General features: G+C 48.1%; 1 protein-coding gene across 5 annotated transcripts in view; it reads left to right on the top strand.

Moving 5' to 3' along the window:
• Positions 1 to 26,516, top strand: part of SYMPK (symplekin scaffold protein) — a 1,084,618-nt gene extending 1,058,102 nt beyond the window's left edge. For all 5 annotated transcript variants that reach the window (XM_069207742.1, XM_069207740.1, XM_069207741.1 and 2 more), the window contains one exon: positions 26,235 to 26,516. In XM_069207742.1, coding sequence (XP_069063843.1) covers positions 26,235 to 26,423 — 189 coding nt within the window. In that variant the 3' untranslated portion in view covers positions 26,424 to 26,516. The remainder of the gene's footprint in view (positions 1 to 26,234) is intronic.
• Positions 26,517 to 27,252: the final 736 nt, after the last annotated feature.

Below are 27,252 nucleotides of genomic sequence, written 5' to 3'. Positions count from 1 at the left end.
ACTTTTAGAATAGCTTTTTGCCATTTTAAAGAAAACTGTGTACAATATTGATTCTATTCAAAGTCCTAAGTATTACTATGCAAATTACCTTTCATTTTTCATTTACCTGCTAAATGAATGTTGTGGTTCTAGAAATAAATTAACAAAAGAATATTTTTCTATATAAAAACCTATAGGCTTAGAGTTAAGTCATTGAGTGTGTGTTTTCACTTATTGCTTGTGTGTGTACAACAAATGCTTAACACTACCCTCTGATAAGCCTAACCGCTCGACCACACTCCCACAAATAGAGTATTAGTATTATCTACTATTGCCTCTGTCAAGCCTCTTGTGGAACCCCTGGACTCTGTGCACACTTTATCTCATTTTACATTGTATATACAGAGCCAGCTCCCTACATTGGTGGATCACCGATGGGATCTATGACTTTGCATTTGCTGGACTACTCAGCCAATACCTGATCACACAACTAAATTCCAAAGTTGCCTTTAGAAAACTGATTTTTGAATTTGACTATTTTTTCAACATTTTTAAAGTCCTGCTACGGCCTTGGTTAAGTCCCTTTCCTACAATTAGTCAAAAGGTACTCCTGCTGTTTGAAGCTGCCAGTTTCACTGTGTAGGTTGCAATTCAGGCTGCAATTCAAAGGGCTACAGAGCTCCCCTGCAGGCAGGTGCGATGAGTGACAGACTGTGCTGCACCTCTATTTGCTGCAGTCAGCGCGCATCCGGGCTGTATCTGTCTCTGCTCCTGAGTGTGCAATATGGCTTGGATGCAGAGACAAGCAAAGTGTTTCCTCATTTCCATGCCCTCCTGCAAGTGAGGGAATGCCCTCTTGTGATCGTTCCTGCACAATCCGTTTTGTAGAAGGGATCCAAAAACCATCTGCAGCCCTTTCTATAATGTTAAAGTGCCTCAGGCCATGTAAGCACAATAGTTTCTAGTGGGTTCATTTGTCAGCAATGAACTTACTTCCTAGAACGACGAACCAGTAATGCACTGAACGCAAGGAAGAAAAGACTGCACCAACCCCTTCATTGAGGCCAGAGAGGCCAGTTTATATGTCTAGCTGCAGTAGGCAGCCAGATACGGACTCTGTGGCAGCTGGGGGGGGTGGCCAATTGCTGTCTGGAAATGACAATCTGAACCAGCCAACGGCCAGGCCTTCCCCGGCTTGCTTGGATCTCCCCCCTGCATGTGCCCCCTACGTGGTAGTGCTGACGAATGTGCCTGCTCTTGTTTATGGGGCAACTGAGTCTACAAACCAACTCATAAATAAGGTTGGACATTGGCTGAGCAAAAATTGTGACTTTTCATGTAAGGACTTCAAGGATATCCTGTTTGCCAGAAGAATTGGGTGGGTTGGTCCTAAAAACAAGATGGGGCAGGGCGACTGTATTATTATAAATGTCAGATATCCCGCCTTGACTAAAAGGCTTCTCTCTAGCCATCGCTCTCCTGTCCCTAGTGCAGGTTCTATGGGTATGGTTTCCTTGGGCTATTTCTATGATCACATGCGAGCGTGTACTGGGGTCTCTTCTGGATCTGGTAGGAACCCCCCCCCCCCCCCCCCCCCCCCCCCCGGGGTCAATTCAGCCTGCAGGCACATAGTAGAAAAACCAACAGCAACCTATCCCTGGAAGGGGTGGATTGACAATGCGCTAAGGCACTGGCTATACAAGAAGAGGTACCCCCACAGTGTAATCTTATCTCATGGAATATTGCTGGCTATGACACTAAGCTATCTGATCAAGCATGGGTTGAGTGTGTGGCTAACTATGATGTTATCATGCTTCAGGAAACTTGGTCGACGGGACTGGCTGTGTGGGATGGGTATGACAGATATGCAATTCCAGCCGTACAGTCTCTTGGTGGTCGCTCGAAAGGTGGCCTGGTTACTCTAATTCGCCTCTCTAAGATAGTGGGTGCTTTCCAAATTAACTGCAACCATCAAGGTATATTGCTGGTATGGGTACTCTTCTCCAATCATTTTAATGTATTATTGGTCAACTTTTATAATGCTGTGTGGGATATGGGGTGCCAAATTGGGGCCCTGTTCTCCATTCTTAAGATTATGCAATATAGAATGGAGAAGGTGGGATTGGAATTTCGTGCCATCATCTCTGGGGACTTTAATGCCAAGTTGGGCCGGTCCTGCACTGTGGTTAATCCCTTCATCCGTGACTGCGAGGTCTATTCAGCGCTGGGTCCGCAGGACTCCAGAGGCAGAGATCTACTAAAGGAACTCGGGGAGATGGGCCTCTTGAATTTCTATGATATTGAAGCAGTAGGCACTCACCAACTTCCAACCTATGTCGGAAGAGGGTCTGGATCCACCATCGACTATATTTTTGTGTCCCCTCCTATGAGAGACTTGGTGATGGGAGGTAAAGTGTTAGGCGAATGCTTTAGCGATCATAATCCCCCTTATATTGTCCTTTAAACTCCCGGGGGCGTTTCGCTTACTGGGAAGAGGCAGGCCTGTAACGGTGGTGACAAAGGACCAGGGTAGGCGGCTTGGGTGGAAGCAAGTAGACCACCAAAAAGTTGTGGGAAGGGTTGTGGGGGACAACCTACATCTATTTATGGAAATACTCCTGACAGAAGCGCCAAATCCCATGACTGTTATAGAAGCGATAACAGTAGTATATGCAGCAGTCAGAGACTGTCTTTTTGTAGTAGGCAACCACCCTAATAAACGTAAATGTGGCTGGTACGATAAAGCCTGCTATGATGCAAGGGCAAATTTAAAGATGGCTACCAAGACCCACCCTAGAGATTGGTTTCTCGTAAAAGAAGCGAGAATAAGGTATAAAAGGACCCTGAGGGATAGAAAGATAAAGCTTGGGAAGAGTTAGAGCGTGCTACAGCTTTGAAAGACCCCGACCTGTTTTGGAAGGTGGTGAATAGAGGTTCCCTTGAAACAGAAACCTCTGAGGGCCTTGGATGTAATATAGCCCCGGAGGCCTGGGTAACTCATTTCTGTAATATATTTGAGGGTACCCCCATAAGTAATACACGGGAGAGTGTGTATGATGTGGCTCCTAACCTAGCAATCAGATTCTCACTACAGGAGGTTATTGATGCAATACAGAGTTGTGCGCATAATAAAGCTCCGGGCCCGGACTCGATCCCGATGGTTTTGTATAAAGCTAACCCTCAGTTATGGGCACCCATTCTCCTAAATGTTCTCAATGCAGCCGTAACTGTGGGCATCCCTGCCTCTTGGAGATTAGCATGCATAGTCCCAGTGTTTAAAAAGGGTGATCGTAATGATCCTAAGTCTTATCGCCCTATTTCACTGCTGGATGCCTCTGTGAAGATTCTGGGACGGATTATCCTAGGGCGTCTGCAGGCCTGGATGATAGGAAACGATATTTTAAGTCGGGAACAGTATGGCTTCAGGGAAGGTCTCGGTACGCAAGAACAGTGTCTCAATTTACTGATGATAATCGACAAATACACGCAGGCCAGGAAAGGTACCCTTTATCTTGCTTTTATGGACCTCAGCTGTGCTTTTGATAAAGTGAACCGGTCTTTATTATGGGAGAGGCTAATTCAGTTAGGGTTGGACCCTATTATTGTAGAGCTTCTCCGATATCTCCATTCAGGGACAGTAGCAAATGTGAGGGTGGGCCCAGATGGGGAATGTTCGGAGGCATTCAAGCTTTCAAGGGGTGTGCGCCAGGGGTGTGTCTTGGCCCCTACCTTGTTCCTTCTATATACTAATGGACTGACCGATTTTCTGATGGAACACTGCAGGGATGTCCCGAAGGTGAAGGGTATTGATATCCCTGTGCTGACGTATGCGGATGACGCGGTCCTTATGGCCCGCACGATGAATGGTCTCCGAGAATTAGTTAGAGCTTATGTCGTCTTTATGTCAGCGTTGGGACTGGAGGTCAATTTTAAGAAGTCGCACTTTATGGTTTGTGGTAAACCTATGAGCAGGGTTGGGGAGCTAAGGGTGGAGGATCAAGTTATTAGCAGAGTCCACGAGTTCCCATACTTAGGGGTCATTTTTGATGAGAAAGGATCTTGGAAAACCTGTATTGCCAGAAGGATTGTGCTTTTTCATGCAACAGTCGGTGCAACCTTTGACTTCGCGGCTAGGGTAGGTAGCAAACCGATCAAACCCCTGCTTGAAATCTTTAGGCGGAAATGCCTACCTGTCCTTCTGTATGGTTCAGCACTTTGGGGGTTTAGGGATACCCGAGCCCTTATGGTGGAAGAAAATCGTTTCTGTAGAAGGCTTCTGGGTGTTGGTCAAAATATTCCTGGATTTTGCCTCCACCTGGAACTGGACCTTGAGTATGTACAGGACACTACCCAGCTGGCTCCCCTTTTGTTACGGATTTCAGTTTGGTGTAACGAACATGCCTCTCTTAATAGGGATATCCTAAGGGATTGTTTGGCCTGCGACCATGTAAAACATATTCCCTGGTTGTCGCACATAAGGAAATGGCACATGACCTGGGGCGGCCTGAATTGTTTGATTATCCCGAAGACCTAACTAGCTACGATAAGAAATGGGTTAAGGATAACTATCAGAGAATCCAGGAGACCAAGAGGGAGGGGGAGGCTCTAAGGAAAAAATCGATCAGGGAATTTACTATGCTTAAGATGTGGGTGGGTCCTGAGCAATATCTTTTAGAAATCAAGGATGTGAGGGAAAGGTCTCTCATAACTCAATTTCGCTTGGGGATCATTAGAAGTAATTTGTGCTTCCCCCTAGGTCAGTATGGGGAGAAATGTATTAGACCCTGCCCCTGTGATGGGGTGTCCCATCAGACTTTGATCCATTTTACACTGTTCTGTGTCTTCTATGCTCCATTTAGAACCTGATTCATACTACCGCTCCTTAGGCCCAAGGGTTTTGTGCAATACCGTCCGGCTTTCATGTGGCTGCAAATGGCCTCAGATGTACTGGTATGGAAGGGCCTGGGATCATTTCTGAAGGGAGCTACTACTTGGCAAAAAAATTTAGAATGTTTAGAATGATCACATTTAATTTTTTTCAGTTTTTTTTTTTATGAATGAGGTTTTTATCTTCTTTTGTTTTTTATTTTATATATATTTTTGTGTTTTTTTTTTATATATATATATATATATATTTATTTATATGTACATGTTTTTATAATGGGTGCTTTTATTATACATGGTTTTTATTGGTATTCTTATAATGTTTTGATGATTATGTGTTGTAATGGCTGAATTTTTTTATACCGAATAAAGCTTCTTCTATAAAAGGCTAGCCAAAATTTCAGCATAAACAAACTTTGTTCACATGAACAAATCAATATAGTGCTCAAAAAGTGAGTGTGTACCCTGGCTGAAAGTGTTCTTCTTGTCAAGATAAGTACTTAGCCTGGTTTTAATTTTGATGTGATAGTTGTCTTTACAGTAGTTTGTCTAGGGTTAGCTTCTTATTTTTGGAAGTTGTGAAAGGGGTTAGTTTTTCTCTAGTTTAGCTCTTTGTTGGTTAGCTTTTTTATCACTGAGGTAAGTATTCAGTGTTGTATTATATTTTTCCTGTATTTGATAGTTTAGAAGCAATGTTTCTGTGCACCAGAAGATGTCGCCTTGCGGCTCAGCACTAACACTGTTCTGCAGGCGGGCAGGCCTATATATATAGGAGGCACTTTCACACACTAACCTCAGTTCCTTTCTTTCTGCGCCTCCAGATGTTGATCCGGAGCTTCCCTCTCCTCCCAAAAGGCACCTCAGGTGCCCACAACCACGCCAGTCCCGGGTACTTCACTGCCTATACTAGTGGCCCTGGTTGTACTGTCTGATGCCAACTCCACACCGGTCTGATTTCAACCGAAATCACAATTGAATCCACCTGAGGTTTCTGCACTCACTTTACCACAAAGCAGATAAAATTCCCTACTGTAAGGAAATGCTTCTTTTTGTATGGTCACCCCCAAGATTTTTGACTCGTAGTGCACTGAGACCTGCCGATCAGACCTCAGTACCCTGACCCTGTAGTGTATGTTGAATTGACTGTAACCATTTGGAAATGGCTAACTTACTTGTAGGTCCCTAGTATATGGTACCCTGGTACCATCCAGGGCATGTAAGTTAGAGGGGTACCCCAGGGCCTGCAGTGATTGTGCCACCTTCGAGGTAACCCAAGTGAAGCAAGTCCACCAGTGAGCAGTCATACACAGCTAGCCTGACTTTGCCATTAAAAGCAATGGAAAAGCCACTACTTCCCCTGTACATTTGTGTAAGGCCTACTGAGTCATAAGGCAGGGTGCAGCATATGACATGGGCAGGACATGTTGTTCACTTGTCCTGACAGAAAACATGCGAAAACACCTTTTTTACTGCAGGAAGAATGTGGTCTCCCAATTGGCGAGTGCAGAATTACATACTGACCTTTCACATGTGCTAACTCTTGAATGATGCTCCCAAAGTGGACACTCCAAGGTATCAAACAACTGGTTACATTAAGCTGGACTGGTATCTCAAGTAGGAATTAATTTAACTTGTGTTCAGCTTATACAAACCTGCCACTTTGTTGCTGTTAAAACTCCTGTACCTTCCCAGGCACACACAGAGCCTGTTCTACAAGACCACCTTCTGCTCCCCTGGAGAGACGTGCCAATGGCTCATTGAGGAGAACAATGAGGGTCCTTCCTCCTGCAGGAAGACACTTAGGTGTTAGACTCAAAAGGCAGACTTAAAAGGGGAAGCCGCCTTTGAAGGGCAGATGTCACTAGGGAGGAGGGCTGCCCGATTGTTAAGGCAGACAGGCTGGCATGGGAGCTAAAAGGGGAAACCAGTTGCCTAACTGGTTTCTCCAGGGGCATGTAGCTCTGAGGTAGCAGCACCCCCTTGGCGGAATTGGGGACGTCTCTACACTGAAGGGTCTCTCCATCTTGGGAGTGGGCAGAATGGTGTATCCTGGGATAGCCAGATACTACACTCCACAGAAAATGGCCTCCAAGTGGGAGGAAACCTGGTAGCTCATTGGCTACCAAAGTAATCATGCCCTGAGGGCATTTTCCCAGCTTAAGAGGGTCACCCCTGGCACCCAGACCTCAAACCTTAATCTACTTGGAAGAAGGACCAAAGGAGGGCTGCCCTGCTACACTGAAAGACCAGCAGCAAAGAGAGGCAACACTGTCGATGACTGCACCTGCTGGCTAGCGAAGAGAGGGACTCAGCTTCCCTTTGAGCAGGACAAGGGAGACAATCTCCAGAGCTCAGTCAAGTCAAGAGAACTCCAAGGGCAGGCAACTGGCTTTCTGTTCACAGCACACGGACACAACAGCTGACAAACCATCTTGGAGCAAGCTGAAAGCCCAAAGGCCTCATGTTGTCGCCGCCGCCACCACCACCACCTCTGTGCATCAGATTTTGGTCGTTGGTGCTGCATGGCAGAGTTGCACTCAAATTCGCTGAAGGGAGTGCTCTCAGAGATTTGCTACAACCCTCAGAATGCAAGTTATCGACCCAGGAAGATAGGCCTGTGACTGCGACACCAGGCAACTGGACTTCAGCCAGACCAGAGACAACTTCTAGGGGCATCCACCCTGCAGCTAGACCGCCTCACCATTTTCGTGGACCAAGGAATCCCTGCAGGAAGACCCCCCTTCCACTGCATCATATCCACTCCATCCTTGGAGCATCTTCAGTTTGCTTCATCCCTAGCATCATGACCATGCTATAGGAATCCATTGCAATGAAGGTAAAGTGCCTGGAACTGCTGGAGGGACTATATCTGTTAAGGTAACTGTTCTGGAGGACCTTGCTGGTCCACATGACTCACACCCTGCTGCAGTTGGTCGCCCCAAGTACTTGTAACTGATCGCAAAATTAAAATTAATTGATGTTGCTATTGCTTGTTTGAGGTTGAGTGAAACTGCTTTGATTCATTATTGCTTGTAAAATTCCTATATCTGGAACCCTCTGGTGGATCTTATCTAATTGAGACTTATAGTTGCAGATTCCTTACCTTTGAATTTCACCCAGGCGCCAGTCTGGATCTGGAGATTTATTTTGGCAGTACCCCTGTGCGTCATTAGGTGACGTCGGGCAGCTCCTCTTCCATTGTGGCGTCGTGGTCACCAGATATGATGTTGCAGGTTGTATATAGGCGCCACACCGGTGCACTGACGTCAGTTCTTTTTGTTCTGCAACAGCCTACCCGCAGATCTGAAGAGAGCTACCCCAATAGTTGCTTCTTGGCTGGCCTTTCGATGTTTTTTTTTTTTTTTTTTTTTTGACGTTTTTTTTTACTTCTTGGTGCGTCGAGGATGTCATCACAGAAGACCAGCTTCAAGCCTAGCGACTCCCGTCACCGTATGATGTCTGTGACTGATCCGACCCTTGTGTGCCTGTTTTGTTTGGAGCACGGCCACGACCCAAAATCGTGCTCCCACTGCTGGGCCATGAACCCAAAGGCTTTGAGGGAGTGGTCCCTAAAGCTACTTGCGGCCCAGTGCCCAGCTCCGCATCGCTCACGGTCGAGAGGAAGTTCCTGAGACCACTCGCAGAGCCATCACCACACACTGGCCTCCCATTCAAAATCATCAGAACATTTGGGTAAGCACAAGAAGAAGTCGAAGAAGCACAAGTGCTCTGCGATTTCACCCTGTTGGTCGGGCAACGCAGGAGAAGGAGCATCCCCGCTGTAGTCCTCTGTCTTCAGAGCCTACTTCTGGGGCAGTAGTCACCTTTAAAAAGGCTCCCTTGAGCCACTGGGCTGACGAGCTCTGGAGCAGGCACCGGCATGCCAGTGAAGAGGTATTGAAACCGGATGATTAATGGCAGCATTTCCAGCACCCCGCAAATGTGCTTTATTTGTTCTCTGCTGAAGAAGGGATTAACCCAGAAACACATATGTGTCCAGAGATGCACAGCAAGGGCTGCACCTATTTAGAGGTGAAATATTTAAAATTAACGGAGTTCGTTTTTTGAGGAAACTACATTTATCATGATGCAATGGGGCTGATCATTTGCTGGGATGTTAGGCAGGTGTGCTCCAAACTGTTTGTGACTTTAAAAAGGCTCCCTTGAGCCACTGGACTGACGAGCTCTGGAGCAGGCACCGGCATGCCAGTGAAGAGGTATTGAAACCGGATGATTAATGGCAGCATTTCCAGCACCCCGCAAATGTGCTTTATTTGTTCTCTGCTGAAGAAGGGATTAACCCAGAAAAACATATATGTGTCCAGAGATGCACAGCAAAGGCTGCACCTATTTAGAGGTGAAATATTTAAAATTAACGGAGTTTGTTTTTTGAGGAAACTACATTTATCATGATGCAATGGGGCTGCTCATTTGCTGGGATGTTAGGCAGGTGTGCTCCAAACTGTTTGTTACTTCTGGGGCAGTATCGTGCCTCCCTGAATTTCCAGGAGCCGGTGCCACCCCTGCCCAATTGAAGGAATTTGTACGAGGCCATGTGCCTCATCTTTGGGCAGTCTGCCCCTGTTGGAGAGCCTTTGGGCCCCACAGGGTTGGCAGGGTCCCCTTCGGCTTCCGTGCCTGCGGCTTCAGCCTTGGCTTCGAGGGGCCTTGGATCCGCTTCTTGATCCTAACCTGCATTGGTCGTACCATTGCGACCTTCCCCAATGATGGTTCTGGCATCAACGCTTTTCACGCCACCATGGTACCTAGGTGGCGTCGATCCTATGGTCTTTGCCAATGCCAGCACAGTACCGGATTCCAACTTCAGCAAGGACCTTGGTCCCTAGGTCAGATCCTGACCCTTATTCTTATGGGTAGTAGTAGTGAGAGTATGGACGGGTCCCTGGTCCCTTTAGAATACCAGTTTGAGGACCCTATGGGCGGAGCTCAGAAACTGGGTGAAGCTAGCAGTCAGGATACCTCCCCTGATGCTGCTATGCTTTCTTCCCTTACCCTGGCTACGGAGGAGTAGGCATCTCAATCCATGGTGGTGTGGAGAGCATGTGAGATCTTTTGCCTCAGCTGACTTTGGTGGCTGTCAGGACTCAGGTGCTTCGACCTGGGGCTTCCACGTCAGAATGCCCTATTGCCCATTAATGAAGCCCTCACTGATGTCCTGCTGGGGACCTGGTCCAAACCCAGCACAGGGGCTCCTGTCAACAGGACAATAGCCTGCGCCTAATGACCCAGCTTTCCAGACCCAACACCCTACCCCCGCGTGGTCATCCAAGCCTCATCGTTCCCTTCGGTTCCCACCAATAGAGAGTCCAAGAGATTGGATCACCTTGGTAAGAAGCTGTTTTCTTCCTCTAGCCTGGCATTGTGCTCTGTGAACACTGCATGCCTGTTGGACTGCTACACCCATACTTTGTGACATAGTCGCGCAAGTGCTGCCACAGGTCCCGGAGGAAGCCAGACCATTTTTCTCTCAAGCTGTTGCTGATGGGAGAGATGCAGCTAAGTTCATGATCAGATGTGGGCTTGATACGACCGACTCTCTAGGCAGATTGGTTGTTTCGACAGTGTCCTTGAGGTGCCACGCCTGGTTAGACATCTGTTTTTTTTTTCAGGGATGTCCAACCCATTCTGATGGACATTCCCTTTGATGGCACCTGTCTCTTTGGCTACCACCTTGTCCCTTGGCTTCGCTGCTGCCACTCCCCCCAACCCTCCCCCCCCACCTTCAGTCTGCTTTTTGCCCCTTTTGTGGCTACAGAAGGGGCGCCCAGCCACGTCCATTCCCTGCCAGCCTCTGTGTGGCCGGGAACATGTGATCCATGTGGATCAAGGAGCCAGCGGTCTAGCCAGTCCACCTACACCCCTCCCCCGCTGTTCTGGACACATTGCAGTTTTGGTCCTACCCTCCCGAGTGGCGAGTCTAGGATATTCAGGCTGTGATACTGATGTTTCAGTTTCTATGCTGGATTTCGGTGAGAATGACTAAGGCAGCTAGGCCTCTTGGCCTTCTGCATCCTTTTGATGATACATGCCAGATGGCATATGCGGGCCCTGCAGTGGGACCTGAAGTTCCAGTGAGCGCAGCATCAGGGGAATCTCTTCACCATGGTCCAGATCTCAGAGGAGACTGCACAAGATCTGCAGTGGTGGCTTTCAAACTGCAATTGGGTCAGTGGCTGATCCCTTTCTCTTCCACAACCAAATCTGACCGCAGTGACAGATGCATCACTCCTGGGATGGGGCAGCCACATGGAAGAGACGGAGATCAGAGGTCTCTGGGCTGCACATCAAGCTTTTGGAGCTCAGGTCGATCAGACTGGCATTGAAAGCATTTCTTCCCTCTATCAAGGGAAGATAGTGCAGGTGTTAACGGACAACACCACCGCCATGTGTTACTGCAACAACCAGGGTGGGGTCATGGACCCTTTGTCGGGAGCTCTGTGCCTCTGGACATGGCTGGAACATCAGGACATATTGTTGGTGGTTCAACATCTGGTGGGTTCTCTAAACCCCAGAGCAGACAAACTCAGCCGTTAATGCCTAGTTGATCATAAATGGCAACTAAATCTGAATGTGGCACAAGTTCTCTTTCAGCAGTGGGGAGAGCCATCGGTTAGATCTGTTCGCTTGCACAGAGAACGTGCACTGTCATCTGTTTTGTGTGTTGGAGTTTCCAAGGCTGCACTCACTGGGTTAGGCTTTTCATCTTGTGTGGAACTTGGGCCTCCTTTACGCAATACCACTTCTGCCCATATTTCTCAAGAAGATCAAGAACAGCCAGGTCCAAGTCATTCTTGTGGCTCCGGACTGGGCACGAAGAGTATGGTATCCCGAGCTTTTGGGCATAGCCAGTGATCTTCTGATCAGACTGCCCCTTTGTGGGGGGGGGATCTACTGTTGCAGCAGCGCGGCGGTTCTCCACCCAAACCTGTCCAGTCTCCGCCTTCTTGTGCAAAGTTTGAGCGGTGGCAATTGACAACTTTTGACCTTCCGCCTGAAGTCTGTAATGTTATCTTGGCAGCCAGGTGTCCCGCCACAAAAACAGCATACGCCTGTCGAAGGAACAAATTTGTTGTATGGTGTACAGACAAGACCCCCTCACCCCTCTTTCTGGGGTTCTTTTGTTTGTTCTTTCTCTGGCTCAGCAGGGCTCTCCTCTGGGCCCCCTCATGTTTTTGTCTGCCATCTCGGCTTTCCTCGGATTGCCTGACCAACCCTTCTTGTTTAAATCTCCCATTGTTGGAAGATTTCATAAGGGTCTTACCCATCTCTCTCCTCCTTCCTGCTCATAATGCTCCAATGGGATTTGAAATTATTTCTTACTTTTCTGATGTGTGCTCCTTTTGAGCCACTTCACAACTGCCCACTTCACCTGCTTACTCCGAAAGCAGTCTTCCTTGTAGCTTTCCCCTCTGCGCGCAGAGTGAGTGTGCTGCAGGCCCATTCTTCCAAGCCACCTTTCATCTCCATCCGTCCTGACAAAGTGGTGCTTTGTGCTATGGCTTCCTTTCTACCTAAGGTTGTCACGCCGTTTCATGTGGGCCAAACCATCACTTTTCCTACTTTTTATGCACCCCCACATCCTTCTAAGGAAGAAGAGAGACTCCACTGCCTGGACTCAAAAAGAGCGTTGGTGTTCTATCTTGATCGTACCAAGGGTGGATGATCAACTCTTTGTGGGTTATGCAGGTGTGAAGAAAGGTCAGGCTGTGCAGAAAAGACCCATCTCTAGATTTTGTTCTCAGCATTAAAATGTGATACGCATTGGCTAAAAAGCAACCCCCAGGGGGCTTGCACACTGACTCTGTAGGAAAGTAACCTCTATTTAGCATGGTTACCCCCACTTTTTGCCTGATGTCAATGTGTTTTGTCTGTGTTCACTAGGATCCTGCTAACCAGGACCCCAGTGACTGTGCTCTCTCTCTTTAAACTTGGTTGCTTGGACCACACACACCTAGTTTGGCATACTGGTGATCCCATATAAGTCCCTAGTATATGGTACCCAGGAAATTGGGGTAGGAGGGGTCCCCCATGGGCTTTAGCATGTATTATGCCACCCATGGGAAGCACGTGCAAAGTGTATCCGCAGGCCTGCCATCGCAGCCTGCGTGAAAGCGTGCATGCACCCTTTTCACTACAGGTCACTGCATCAGGTCACTGTAAGTCACCCCTATGGTAGGTCCTGTTAGCCCAGTGGGCAGGGTGCAGGTACCTATGTGTGAGGGCATCCCTGCATGAGCAGAGGTGCCCCCACAAACTCCAGCTCCATTTTCCTGGACTTAGTGAGTGGGTGGGACGCCATTTTACTGGACATAGGTCCCTACCTATGTCCATCTACATAATAGTAGCTCCGAACCTTGGCATGTTTGTTATCAAACATGTGAGAATCATACCCCAATACTGTTGCCAGTATTGGTTGTATGATTCCTTGCACTCTGGGTTCTCCTTAAAGGGCTCCCCGCATTGCTCCTACCAGCTTTCTGGGGTTTTCCGGGCCATCCACGCTGCTGACACTCCTCGGACAGGTTTCTGTTCTCCTGCTACAGAACAAAGGATTCCCTTTGGAAGGGGGAGGGTAACACCCTCTCCCTTTTGAAGTAAGTGTTACATGGCTTGGGAGGGGTAGCTTCCCCAAGCCACTAGTATGCTTTGAAGGGCACATTTTGTGCCCTCCTTCCATAAACCAGTCTGCACCAGTTCAGGGACCTCCAGTCCCTGCTCTGGCACAAAACTGAACAATGGAAAGGGGAGTTACCACTCCCCTGTCCATTACCACCCCAGGAGTGGTGCTCAGAGCTTCTCCAGAAGGTCCCTTGATTCTTCCATCTTGAATCCAAGGTGGCCTGAGGCCTCTGGGAGCATCTGAGTGACCAGGTCAGGGAAGTGACGTCAGAGCACCCTCCTGATAGGTGGTCACCTGGCTAGGTGAACAACCCCCCTTCCAAGGCTATTTTTAGGGTCTCCTCTTCCGTGGGTCCTCAGATTCGACAAGCAAGACTCCAGCAGGATTCCTCTGCATTGTTTACTTAGACTTCTGGCCACTGGAACTGCAACTGGTCCGTCCAGGAACCGACAGTCTGCATCCATGAGGAAGACTCTGCTTGCAATATTGTTTCAACGACTCCTTCCAGCTTCTGCAACATTTCCCCGGCTGTGCATCCTCTGAGGGCAGCAAATCTTCAGTCTGCATGCAAAGGAAAAGGGAATTTCCCTTGGAGTGAAGGAGTCACTCCCCTGCATCTGTAGGCACCAACTGCAATGACGACCGGCTGCATGGATCTCCTCTCATCCTGAGCTGCGTGGATCCTGCATCACGAGTAGTGGTCTGGAGTGATTCCATTGGTCCTCTCTACCAGCTGTCCAACTTTGGTGAAGGTAAGCCCTTGCTTTCCCATGCAGGACAGTACCCCTGTGCACAGCGTCTCTTACAGCTACCACGGCTTGTTGGCATCTCCTCCAAGGGATCTCCAGGCTCCGTGTAGCCTCAGCACACTTTCCTGTGATGTGTACAGCCCTCTGAGTGCTACTCCTTCGTCATGAGACCCTTCTCCAGTTGAGCTGTGTGGGATCCTCTGTGACTCCTCCAGTGGGTCCTCTGTGGGGCTGCCTTTCTTTCTGTGGACTCTCTGCATTGAGGTCCGGCCCCCCAATCCCCTGAGTGGGTTGAGTCGTTGTGGACCTTGCTGGTCCCTGGTAGCTCCACTTTTCATCTACTGCAACTCTTTGTTTTTGCCAAGGCTTGTTGGTGGCTTTTCCACACCACAGACAGACTGCAGTCTTCCATCCAGCGTGGGAAATCGACTGCATCTTCCAGGAACTCTTCCCTGACTCCAGGGCTGCATTGCTGACAGTCTTCGTCCTACCGTCGACCAACTCCTGCATCCACAGGCGGGTGGGTAGTGGCTCCTGCCACCACTGGACACATCTCCCAGTTCTGGACTTGGTCACCTTCTTTTTCAGCTCTTCCCCTTCAGGAATCCACCGCTGGTTTCTTGCAGTCTTCTCTGGGTGTTGCAATATCCCTATTTTCAGTCCTTTTGGTGGTTTGGGGAAAATCCAGTAACTTCCTCCTTTCTTCCTGGTCGCTGAGGGGTACTGTGGTACCTTTGGGGTTTCCTAGTTCCCCCAGCTTCCCTCTTCCAATTCCACTTACCTAAGTGGGGGTTCTGCATTTGCATTCCATTTTTTTTAGTATATGGTTTGGGCTCCCCCTAAGGTCACTATTGTCTCTTGCTATTGCACTGTTTTCTATTGATATTTATGCCTATGTCTGATTACTAGTGTACGTATTTGGTGTGTTTACTTACCTCCTGTTGGGCTATTGCCTATCTAGTATTTTTGGTAACTGTGTCACCAAAATAAAGTCCCTTTATTTGTGTAACACTGAGTGTTTTCTTTCATGTGTGTAAGTGCTGTGTGACTATGGTGGTTTTGGATATGTCCTAGATAAGCCTTGGCTGTTCACACTACTAGAGCAACAGCTGTAACCACTGCGTTAGCACACGGAGTTCCAGTCCTGGACATCTGCCAGGCAACGTGGGCATCTTTGCACACGTATTCCAAACACTACTGCCTGGACAGTCGGGTCCGAAGAGACCGGTACTTTGCCTGTTCGGTCCTGCAGAACTTCCTAGTATGATCTTGGTTTTCAGACCCTCCTCTGGGGATGGTATTGCTCTGGTATCTATTCTAAGGTTAAAAATCTGCAACTAGAAGTCTCTATCAGATGAAAAAGTTACTTACCTTCAGTAATTAATTATCTGGTGGAGACATAGTCTGAGTGCAGATTCCTTACCGACCCACCCATCCTCCCCGCTCTGCGATTTCTAGGGACAGGAACTTCCTTTTCAGAGCACTAGTTGTGGCAAACCAGGGTCAGTGTTCTTCATGGCTCAGCACTTCTGGCGTCAAAAGTCATGGAAAGAAAGTGATGACAGCGCGCCCTGGTAGCGCCTATATACAACCCACAACATTGACGACGTAGAGTTGACCAAAGCCACTTATCAGCACACAGGGGTACTGCTTGAAAAAAATTCTCCAGATCCAGACTGATGCCTGGGGGAATTTCTAAGGTAAGGAATCTGCAACTAGGATATGTCTCTACCAGGTAATTCGTTACCCAAGGTAAGTAACTTGTTCTTTCGTTCTAGTGTCTAAATTCTTATAATAGTACAGTATATTTTTATAAATTGTTTTCCAATTGATTCTCGTATTGGTTTCTTCAACTGTTTTGGTTCAGTTTAAATGCTTTACACTTGTTCATGTGTGTAATCCTTGCTGCTCAGTGCCCCAGCTACCCAGGGTTAAGCTAAGGGTTTGACAGAAGAAACCTAAGGGTCCGAAAGGGGTTGGTAAGTATATTACACGGTGAGGTTGCACCATCACACAATATGATATACAACATTTCCTCATATTTACACTCCATTTTTGGAACGGACTCCGAAAACGACTATGACTAGGATGATGAGTTTGTTCAACCATATGCTGATGACAAATTGGTATGAGGTCTTGCAGAAGGCTAGTCGGCTTGATACTTCCCAGGAAACCGTCCTTTTCTCCCCTGTTGGCCCAGCTGCTGAAGAATCTTCTCCGTACACCATGGTCATGCATAGAGCAGCCGAAGTACTTGACCTCCACCTCCTCACCATCGAGTTGAAAACGAACATCCTGACTGAAGTCCTCCAGCCTGACCACACAACTTCTGAGCCTCTCCTCCTCTTTAATGTGGCCTTGGCAGATACTGTTTTAGGGACTTGAGCTAATTTTTTTCCCGGCCCCCTGGTTAACTGTCAAATTGCCAGGTACTACCGCCCTGCTCCAGATGACCCAGCCTTCTTGTCTCAGCACCCTTCTGCAGAGAGCCTTGTGGCGCAAGCTTCTTGCCAAACCAACCCTAATAATTTCCCTACCTCTCCCCATAACAGGCTTTCAGAGTCAAGACATTTTGAAAGTGTCTTTTCTCAGCCTATTTGGCTGTGCATTCAATTAACGCCTCCTGTTGGTTGAGCCATTACTTTCATGCATGCTGGGCCTCAGTGGCAAAAGTCCTCCCTGCTATTCCAGAAGGCCATTGCCCTGTTCTTTTTGAGGTCTTTCAGGATGGTTGTGAAGCAGCCCAGTTCATGATTTCTTGAGGCTTAGATGCAACTGACTCCGTTGGACAGGCTGTTGGCACCACTGTTGCAGTGCGTGGCTACGATATTCTGGGGGATGTCTGAGCCTCCCTGAAACACATTCTGTTCAATGGAACTCGCTTGTTAGGGGATAAGGCTGACTCTGCCCTTGATCGTTTCAAGGAGAGTAGGGCTACCACTCACTCTCTGGCTCTTTCTAAGCTTACCGCCAGCCTATTCCACCCCAGCAGCTTCACAAGACATGCTGTGGTGCCCACTGCCTTGTGTCCAACATCAGCATGCCCCTCAATCTGCTGCCTCCAGCAGTCCCTCCTGCTAAACTTCTTATTGGATCACAGCCACCAGGTGCAAGGCAGAATCTACAGATTCTATTGGCAGATGATTACATCAGACAAGTGGGTCTTCCAAATAGTTTGTGAAGTTTGCGCCTTACCTTTCCTTTCTTCCCAGCTGCACCTTCCACAGTCTACACAACAACTGACAGAGGACCATCCCTCTATTTTGCGGCAGGAAGTGCACTCCTGTCATCTTTGGGAAGGAGTCAGATGTGACTTTGACATGTTGATAGTGAATGCCAGACACTCCTCTTCATCTGGGCCATTCTGAATGCGGTTCAGTTCCATGCCTTTCTACAAGGAAAAGCATTTCAGGACATTGAGGCTGTGAATCTGATCTTTCACCCTCAGTTCTGAATTTCAGTGAGTTCGACTCTGAGGCTGCTGGGACTGATGGCTTCCTGCATCCTGCTGGTCTAATACATAAGTTGGGATATGCTGGCTCTGCAGTGGGATCTGACGTCCCAGTGGGCTGAATTTCAAGATGACCTCTCCAACCATGTCCAGATTTTAGAGGAGACTGCCAAGGATCTGCAGTGGTAGCCACTGGACTGGACAGCGGCAGACTCTTCTCCCTTTCCAACTTAGAGATGACAGTGGTGACTGATGCATCACCTCTGGCTGGGGCAACCACCAGGGAGAGGTGGGGACCAGAGTTCTCTGGTCTCTGGCTGAGTCCTAGCTCCATACCAACCTTCTGGACAGTAGGGCCATTGGTGGGGAAAGCCTTCCTGCTAACAATCAAGGGGAGGCTGGTACAGGTGCTCATGGGCAACACCGCCATGTGATACTGCAACAGAAAGGGTAGGGTGTGGTCAAAGACCCTGTGCTAGGAGGCATTGCACCGCTGGAAATGGCTGGACCGCCAGGGAACCTTTCTTGTGACAAACCATCTGGCTTGGTCATTTAAAGGCACGGCTGTCAAACTCAGCCATCTGCGTCTAACAGATCACAAGCAGCAGCATTTCTTGGATGTGGTACAAAGTGTCTTCCCCGAAAGGGGAGAACCTTGGCTCGATTTGTTCACCTCAATCAAGAATATGCAATATTGTACTTCTGTGCATTGGATTTTTCAAGGCATCTCTTGCTGGGAGACGCATTCTGCCTCAGGTGAAACTTTGTGTAGGAAGCTGGCTCTGTATATACTATACCAAAGTAAGGTGTAGTGTGCACAGAGTCCAGTGGATCCCCAGAGGCTTTATAGAGGCTAATACTAATGCTCTCTTTTGTGGTAGTGTGGTAGAGCAGTTAGGCTAATCAGAGGGTAGTACTAAGCATTTGTTGTACACACACAGTCAAGAAATGAGACACACACAATGACTAACTCCAGGCCAATGTTTATGTATCAAAACATATAATTTGTTACTTTATTTCTAGAACCATAAGGAGCTTTGTTGCAGGTAAGTACAGTTTCAAGAATGTATCACTTTCAGGTATCAAATGCACTTTGTGTAGAATTCACAGATGAAAGTTTTCAGGTAAGTAATACTTTTCAGTTTTAAAAGTAGATGGTGCAATTTTCATGGAAAGCAATGCAGTCCTAACGGAGGAAAAGTATCAACACAGTTTTCAGGTAAGTACTCAACTTACGATCCCAGTCTTTGGGGGTTAGGGTGCCCACAGGGCAAGGTTCAAGTAGAAATCAAGGGTGCACCACAGGGCAGGCCAGGTGCGGAGGTTAAAGTTGGTGTTGGGCTTGCAGGTATGTACCCGTTACTTCAGGGCACAAACCTGGGGGGGTTAGGTCAGCACCAGGGGGAAGGCCACAGGTCAGCACCAAGCACACCCCCTAAGCAGCACCGGGAAGCAGGATGCAAACACAGCGTAGGGGGCCCAATGTTTTTCAATTGAGGAACCCGGGGGGGGGGGGGGATGGGCTCACAAAGAGGCTGCAGGCCCAGGGAGTCGGCTGAAGAAGACCAATGGCTGGACAAGTAAGTAGAGAGCCCACTGGGCATTGCTGGACTGTTGGTTGGGCTCCCCAAGGACAGGGGGCTGCAGGGGTACCTTTAGGTTTCAGAAATCTTCACCGAAGTCGGTCGGGGGGGATCATCTGAATTTAGGCTGCAGGTGTTGGTCAGGAGGGGTCAACCCACGGTGGACCCAAGGTCAGAATCGCCTGGGGACCTTCGCTGGACCAGAGGACCACCTGGACTTGGGCCATGGGCGTCGGTTGCAGAATGGGCAGGACCCACAGATCCGGGAAGTTCTGATTTCCTCCTTGGTGGTTTGTTTGTGGATAGGGCCGCTGTCCTCAAGAGTTCTTGGCCCTTGGGTGAACAGGCAGTCTTCTGGTTTGTAGAGGTCGCTAGTTCTGCAAGATGTGTTGGCCTTTTGTAACAGGAGTCCTGAAGCTGCAGACAGGCCGGTAGAGCTGGGGCCAAGTCAGTTGTCATCTGAAGTCTTCACTGCGGGTGGGGCTCTTCAGTCCTCCTCCTTTAGGTCACCAGGAATCTGAAGAGCAAGGTTCAGGGGTGTCCCTAAATAGTAGATTATGGGGTCAGAGGGCAGTAGCCAATGGCTACTAACCCTGAAGGTGGCTGCACCCTTCCTGTGCCCTCTCTCTTTGGGGAAGGGGGCACATACTTTATCCTATTGGCTATCACTCTTCAAATCAAGATGGAGGATTCTGCCAGGTGTGGTCCCAACTGGGGTGGACACTCCTCCTGGTGTTTACTAATTTTTCTGCCGGACCTGCTGCCAAAAGTGGGGCTTGGTCTGGGGTGGGGGGGGGGGGGGGAGGAGAACGGGCATCTCCACTAGCTGGAGTGCCCTGAGACAGAAGAACAAAAGGCAGGAGCCTTTGAGGCTCACCACCGAGTGTTGCTATTCCTGCAGGGGGGAGGTGTGAAGCACCTCCACTCAGAGCAGGCTTTGTCCCTGACACCTGAGAGCACAAAGGCTCTCACCTCATGGGGTCAGAAACTCGTATGTTAGTGGTAGGCTGGCACAGACCGGTCAGCCATACTCTAGAGAGTTGGGTGAATTTCAGAGGGTATCTCCAAGATGCCCTCAGTGTGCATTTTACAATAAATCAAACACTGGCATCAGTGTGGATTTATTGAGCTGAGAAATTTGATGCCAAACTTTTCAGTCTTCAGTGAAGCCATCATGGAGCTGTGGAGTTCGTAATAACACCCTCCCGGCCCATGTACGCAATATGGCTGCACTGCACTTACAGGATCTAAGATTGAACGTAGACACTGCAGGGGCATATTTGCTCATGCAGCTATGCCCTCACCTGTGGTGTAATGCACCCTGCCTTAGGGCTGTTAAGGCCTGCTAGAGGGGTGACTTACCTATGCCACAGGTAGTGGTTTGTGTGCATGGCACCCAGGGAGGGATGCCACGTGGTCTTTACCCTTTTCTTCCTACCTAAACACCCAATCTGCAATGGCAGTGTGCATGGTTTTGGTGAGGGGTCCCTTAGGGTGGAATAATACATGCTGCAGCCCTTAGCAGCTGTCTACAGAGCCCTTGGTACCACTGGTACCTTTTACAAGGGACTTAGGGCCAGATGTAGCAACCCTTTTGCGAGTCGCAAACAGCGAAAATCGCCGTTTGCGACTCGCAAACGTGGGTTTGCAATTCACAAATGCATATTGCGAGTCGTTACCGACTCGCAATATGCATTTGCGACTCGCAAATAGGAAGGGGTGTTCCCTTCCTATTTGCGAGTCGGAGTGGTATGCAACTCCATTTGCGACCGCGTACGCGGTCGCAAATGTAGTCGCAGTTACCATCCACTTGAAGTGGATGGTAACCCACTCGCAAACGGGAAGGGGTCCCCATGGGACCCCTTCCCCTTTGTGACTGGACCCCATATTATTTTTTCAGGGCAGGGAGTGGTCCAAGGGACCACTCCCTGCCCTGAAAAATCCGAAACTAAAGGTTTCGGATTTTTTTGAAGTGCAGCTCGTTTTCCTGTGAGGAAAACGGGCTGCACTTCAAAAAAAAAAAAAATGCTTTATTTAAAAGGCAGGTCGCTAACATGGAGGCCTGCTGACGTCAGCAGGCCTCCATGTTAGCGAGTGCCTATACTCGCAATGGGGTCGCAATTTGCGACCCACCTCATGAATATTCATGAGGTGGGTCATTGCGACCCCATTGCGAGTTGCAGTCGGTGTCTGAGACATCGTACTGCATAGCAATTTGCGACTTGCAAATTGCGAGTCGCAGGGACTCGCAATTTGCAAGTCGCAAATTGCTTTTTTTGTTCATCTGGCCCTTAGCTATGTGTCAGAGTTGTGCCAATTGTGGAAGCAATGGTACAGTTTAGAGAAAGAACCCAGATGCTGGGGCCTGTTTAGCAGGATACCAGCACACAGTCGCATCGGATGTCAGGCAAAAAGTGTGTGGTTGGGGGTACTGGAATAAGGGGCAGGTTTCCTCCACTTAGGAATCTTGTATGTTTTTCAGTTGATACCACTCCTGCCCTGAGTTCTCAAGAAGATCAGGACAGACTAGGTCCAAGGTATCCCAGGGATCCAAACTGGACACAGAGAGTATGATGTCCAAAACTCCTAGGCTTTAGCATCTGTCCTCCGATTAGATGGACTCTGGGAGGATCTGCTGTCACAGCAGGAGGGCCTGGTTCTCCAGCCCAGCACCCCCAGCCTCCACATTCATGCATGGAGATTGAACGGCAACAGCTGAACACCTTCAGCCTTTCTGAGGAGGTACTTGATGTCATCTTGGCAGCCAAGAAAAAAACTGTATGCCTATGGTTACAGATTTAAAGCTTGGTGCAGCAGTCACCAGATTGATCTCCTCTCCTCTCCTCACCAAACGTTTGGTACAGATAAAGGTTATATCTCTACCTTCTTTCTGTTACCTGATCAGCCCTCTTTGTCTAAATCACCTGTTGTGCTGTGCCTTTTAAAACTGCTGCAACATATTTTCCCCCTTCTCAGTTAATGATGCCTCAGAGGACCTCGATCTCATCCTTGTTTATCTGATATGCGCTCCATTCAAGACCCTCCACAGCTGTCCATTCTGGCTTCTCACCATCAAAACTGTGTTCCTGGTTGCCATCACCCCTGGGCAGTGTGTAAGTGAACTTAAAGCTCTGTGTTTATCAAAAGTTGGCTGCATTCCACATCGGTCAAACCATCCCTCTGCTAGCTTTCTATGGATTACCTCACCCCTCTGAGGAGAGACTCCATCGCTTGGACCCCAAAAGAATCCTCTACTTCTAAATAGATCGTACCAAAGATCACCCGATGAATTATCAGTTCTTTATAGGATTTGCAGGAGCAAAGAAAGGCAAGGCTGTGCAGAAGTGTACCATCTCACCCTGGATTGCGCTCTGTATTATCTGCTGCACTTTAGCAAAGAAACAGCCCCCAGAAAGTCTGCGAGCCCATTCCACTGTCCAGAGCAGCTCCCACTGCATTAGCACCCAGAATCCATGTCCTTAACATATGCTAGGCAGCTGCATGGGCAGCCCTTCGTGCGTTCACTAAGCACCAGTTTCTGGACAATCAAGTCTGCCGAGAAGGTTGCTTTGCGCGCTCGGTCCTGCAGGACTTTCTGGTTTAAGTCCATCCACAGACCGCCTCCAATAGGTACTGCTTTGGTATATATTCAGAAGGTGAGGCATCTGCGGCTACAAGTTTCTATCATAAGAATACGTTACTTACCTTCAGTAATGCTCATTCTGGTAGAGAGACTATCTAGCTGCAGATTCCTCACCGGCCCTCCCATCCTCCCCGGTCTGTGTTTGGACTCTACCCATTAATAAGATCCCAAGTATAGGAATCTGCATATTGTCTACCAATTCACTTTGGGGTCTCCACATCTGGGTACAAGAAAAGTCTTGAAAGCAAATGAAGTCCGCGCATGGGAGTGGTGTCTATATAGACCTGCACATCATTTCTAGAGCACAATGGTGTTGGTGCAGAGCCGCAAGGCGCCACCTTCCGGCCTGCAGAAGAATTGCTGAATAGATTCTAGATCAAGTTTGACACTTGGGGAAAATTCAAAAGATTAAGAATATTCAGCTAGATGGTGTAGGAAGTTGGATCTGTATATACTATCTCAAAGTAAGAGATAGTGTGCACAGAGTCCAAGGGTTCCCCTTAGAGATAAGATAGTGGCAAAATTTGATAATTCTAATGCTCTGTTTTGTGGTAGTGTGGTCGAGCAGTAGGCTTATTAGAGTGTTAAGCATTTCTTGTACACACACAGGCAATAAATGAGGAATACACACTCAAAGACTTTACTCCAGGCCAATAGTTTTTATAGAGGAATCTATATTTTCTTAATTTATTTTAAGAACCATGAGTTCAAGATTTGAAGTAAATACGTAAAATGCAAGGTACTCCACACAGGTAAGTTAGGAACTTTGAATTAGAGCAATGTCATATACAGTCTTTGTTGAAATGGCAATAAACTATTTTAAAAGTAGACAGTGCAAAAATCAACAGTTCCTGGGGGAGATAAGTATTGGTTAGATTGTGAGGGAAGTAAGACACTTACAAGTCTTAGTTCCTGGGCATAGGCAGCCCACCGTTTGGGTTTCAAGGCAACCCCAAAGTTACTACACCAGCAGCTCAGGGCCGGTCAGGTGCAGAGGTCAAAGAGGTGCCCAGAACACAAAGGCGCCTATGGAGAACAGGGGTGCTCTGGTTCCAGTCTGCCAGCAGGTAAGTACCCGCATCATCAGGGGGCAGACCAGGGGGTTTTGTAGAGCACTGGGAGGACACAAGTAGGCACACAAAACATACCCTCAGCGCACAGGGGCGGCCGGGTGCAGTGTGCAAAGCAGGCATTAGGTTTTGTATAGGAAAAAATGGAGGGATTCGGGGGTCACTCTAGCGGTCCAGGCAGGCACAGGGGGGTTTCTCGGGCCAACCACCACATGGGCTAGGCAGAGGGTCGTCTGGGGGTCACTCCTGCACTGAGGTTCGGTTCCATCCTGATCCTGGGTGCTGAGGGTGCAGTGCTTGGTCCAGGCGTCGGGTCCCTTGTTAAAGGCAGTCGCGGTCAGAGGGAGCCTCTGGATTCTCCCTGCAGGCGTTGCTGTGGGGGTCCAGAGGGGGTCGTCTCGGGCTACTCACGGGTCGCAGTCACCGGGGAGTCCTCCCTGTGGTGTTGGTCCTCTGGATCTCGAGCCGGGGGCGTTGGGTGCAGAGTGTGAAGTCTCACACTTCCGGCAGCAAGAGTGAGGCCTTTGAAGTTGTAGAAAAGTTGCAAGTTTGTTGCTTGTTGTTGAGCAGAGCCGCTGCTCACGGGAGTTTCTTGGTTCTGGGATTCAGGGCAGTCCTCTGAGGCTTCAGAGGTCGCTGGTCCCTGTTGGATGCGTCGCTGTTTGCAGGTTTTTGAGTCAGGAGAAAGGCCGGGAGGACTGGGGCCAAAGCAGTTGTCGTCTTCCGTCGTCTCTGCAGGCTTGTAGGTCAGCAGTCCTTCTTTGGTTCAGGTTGCAGGAATCTGATTTCCTGAGTTTTGGGGTTACAGTAAATACTAAATTTAGGGGTGTGTTTAGGTCTGGGAGGGCAGTAGCCAATGGCTACTGTCCTGGAGGGTGGCTACATCCTCTTTGCGCCCCCTCCCTGTGGGGAGGGGGCACATCCCTAATCCTATTGGGGGAATCCTCCAAAACTAAGATGGAGGATTTCTATAGGCAGGGGTTACCTCAGCTCAGGGCACCTTAGGGGCTGTCCTGACTGGAGGGTGACTCCTCCTTTTTTTTCTAATTATCTCCTCCAGCCTTGCCGCCAAAAGTGGGGGCAGTGGCCGGAGGGGCGGACATCTCCACTAGCTGGGATGCCCTGTGGCGCTGTAACAAAAGGGGTGAGCCTTTGAGGCTCACCGCCAGGTGTTACAGTTCCTACAGGGGGCGGTGAGAAGCACCTCCACCAGTACAGGCTTTGTTCCTGGTCACAGAGTGACAAAGGCACTCTCCTCATGTGGCCAGAAACTGGTCAGCCCCACACTAGAAGTCGGATTGATATTCAGGGGGCATCTCTAAGATGCACTCGGGGTGCATTTTACAATAAATTCCACACTGGCATCAGTGTGCATTTATTGTGCTGAGAAGTTTGATACCAAACTTCCCAGATTTCAGTGTAACCATTATGGAACTTTGGAGTTTGTGTTTCACAAACTCCCAGACCATATACTCTTATGGCTACCCTGCACTTACAATGTATAAGGTTTTGCTTAGACACTGTAGGGGCATAGTGCTCATGCACATATGCCCTCATCTGTGGTATAGTCCACCCCGCCTTAGGGCTGTAAGGACTGCTAGAGGGGTGACTTACCTATGCCATAGGCAGTGTGAGGTTGGCATGGCACTCTTACGGGAGTGCCATGTCGACTTACTCATTTTCTCCCCACCAGGGTGGCATAAGACATGCTGCAGCCCTTAGAGACCTTCCCTGGCATCAGGGCCCTTGGTACCAAGGGTACCAGTTACAAAGGACTTATCTGAGTGCCAGGGCTGTGGCAATTGTGGAAGCAAAGGTACAGTTTAGAGAAGGAACACTGGTGCTTGGGCCTGCTTAGCAGGGTCCCAGCACACTTTCAATCATAACTTGGCATCAGCAAAAAGTCAGGGGGGTAACCATGCCAAGGAGGCATTTCATTACAGATGGTCTCTATCAGAAAGAGCATTAAAGAAGGTAAGCACAGTAGTGGGTTCACAGGTTGACAGTGTTTCCAATTAAAGGGTTATAAAAGAAACGTTCATGAAAGAAGACATAAAGCATGCATTTGAGCGTCTGTGTGGTGAACATATGCATATAAGTATTTGCTGTAACACTAAAACACTGTCTTGGAGTCAACCAGTTCAATATATTCACATGCAGAATGATGAATAATCTTTACAGAGATGAGTACAAATTGCAGATCTGTAGTTTTTCTTTCTTTTTCTTCACACCAGGCATTAAAAGCTGCTGAAACAATTATGGCCAGTGACACATCTAAGGATGGCATAAAGGAAACCGAGGCAACACCAGAAACGGTTGAGGAACTCAAAGTGGGTACAGTTGCAGTTAAATCGCCTCCAGAAAGCAAGGCAGCGGAGCCGATGGAAGTGGGAGCAGAAACAGAGAAGGCGGCAGACAGCTAATTAAAATAACACCGCATTATCCTTTAGCAGCCCAAACACAATCTCATGACTAAAACCAACATTTATTTATAATAAAAAAGTGATTTTGTCTCTGAATTAAATGGCCCCTGTTTGTATCTTTCTTCAAATGTCTGACGTGATGATATTTCCAGTTGTTCCTATGTTGTAAGTACAATGCGTAATTAGATTATTTGAAAATGTATTCAAGAAGGAATTTTTAACAGACATAAGAGCATGTGATAAAAATGTTAACCCCATAACTCAAATCCTTACCCTAAAGTCCAAACCCTGTAGCCTTTACTAATTGTCTTTACGTTCCTATGCCCATAATACGTTAACCCTTAATTCCAAACCCTTAACCAAGATAGCAATTATATTTTCACACTATCCTTGCTTAAATATGATTTGGGAACTCACACTTTGGGAAGTGTTTTTTTTGTTTTTGTTTTTTTTTTGTTTTTTTTTAAATAAGCATTTCTAGAAATAATTATTGAAGCTTAGTTTTAGAAGGGTTGCTTTCAAACTTTTGAGGCAATACCTCCACGATGCATGTCAGCAACATTAATAATCAAATGTACGTTTCCACGCAGCTTTCAACATTACAGAGTATTTTCTCATAATAAGCAAAATACCTATTTACATAAATGTACAAATGGCACAGACTAATCCTTCAACTGTTTAGGCAAGTTAGTCCCTCATTGGTCTTATTTTTTTATGTATACGTTTTTCTCTCCACCAATGCTCTTGGTGCTTGGTGTAACAGGTCTTCTTTGGTCAGTTGACTCATGCTCCACACAGGTCTATTATGTAACTAAAGTATATTTCTACC

Source organism: Pleurodeles waltl, chromosome 9 (assembly GCF_031143425.1).
Source record: "Pleurodeles waltl isolate 20211129_DDA chromosome 9, aPleWal1.hap1.20221129, whole genome shotgun sequence".
Lineage (NCBI taxonomy): Eukaryota > Metazoa > Chordata > Amphibia > Caudata > Salamandridae > Pleurodeles > Pleurodeles waltl.
This window is presented reverse-complemented; position numbering and strand designations above follow the sequence as displayed.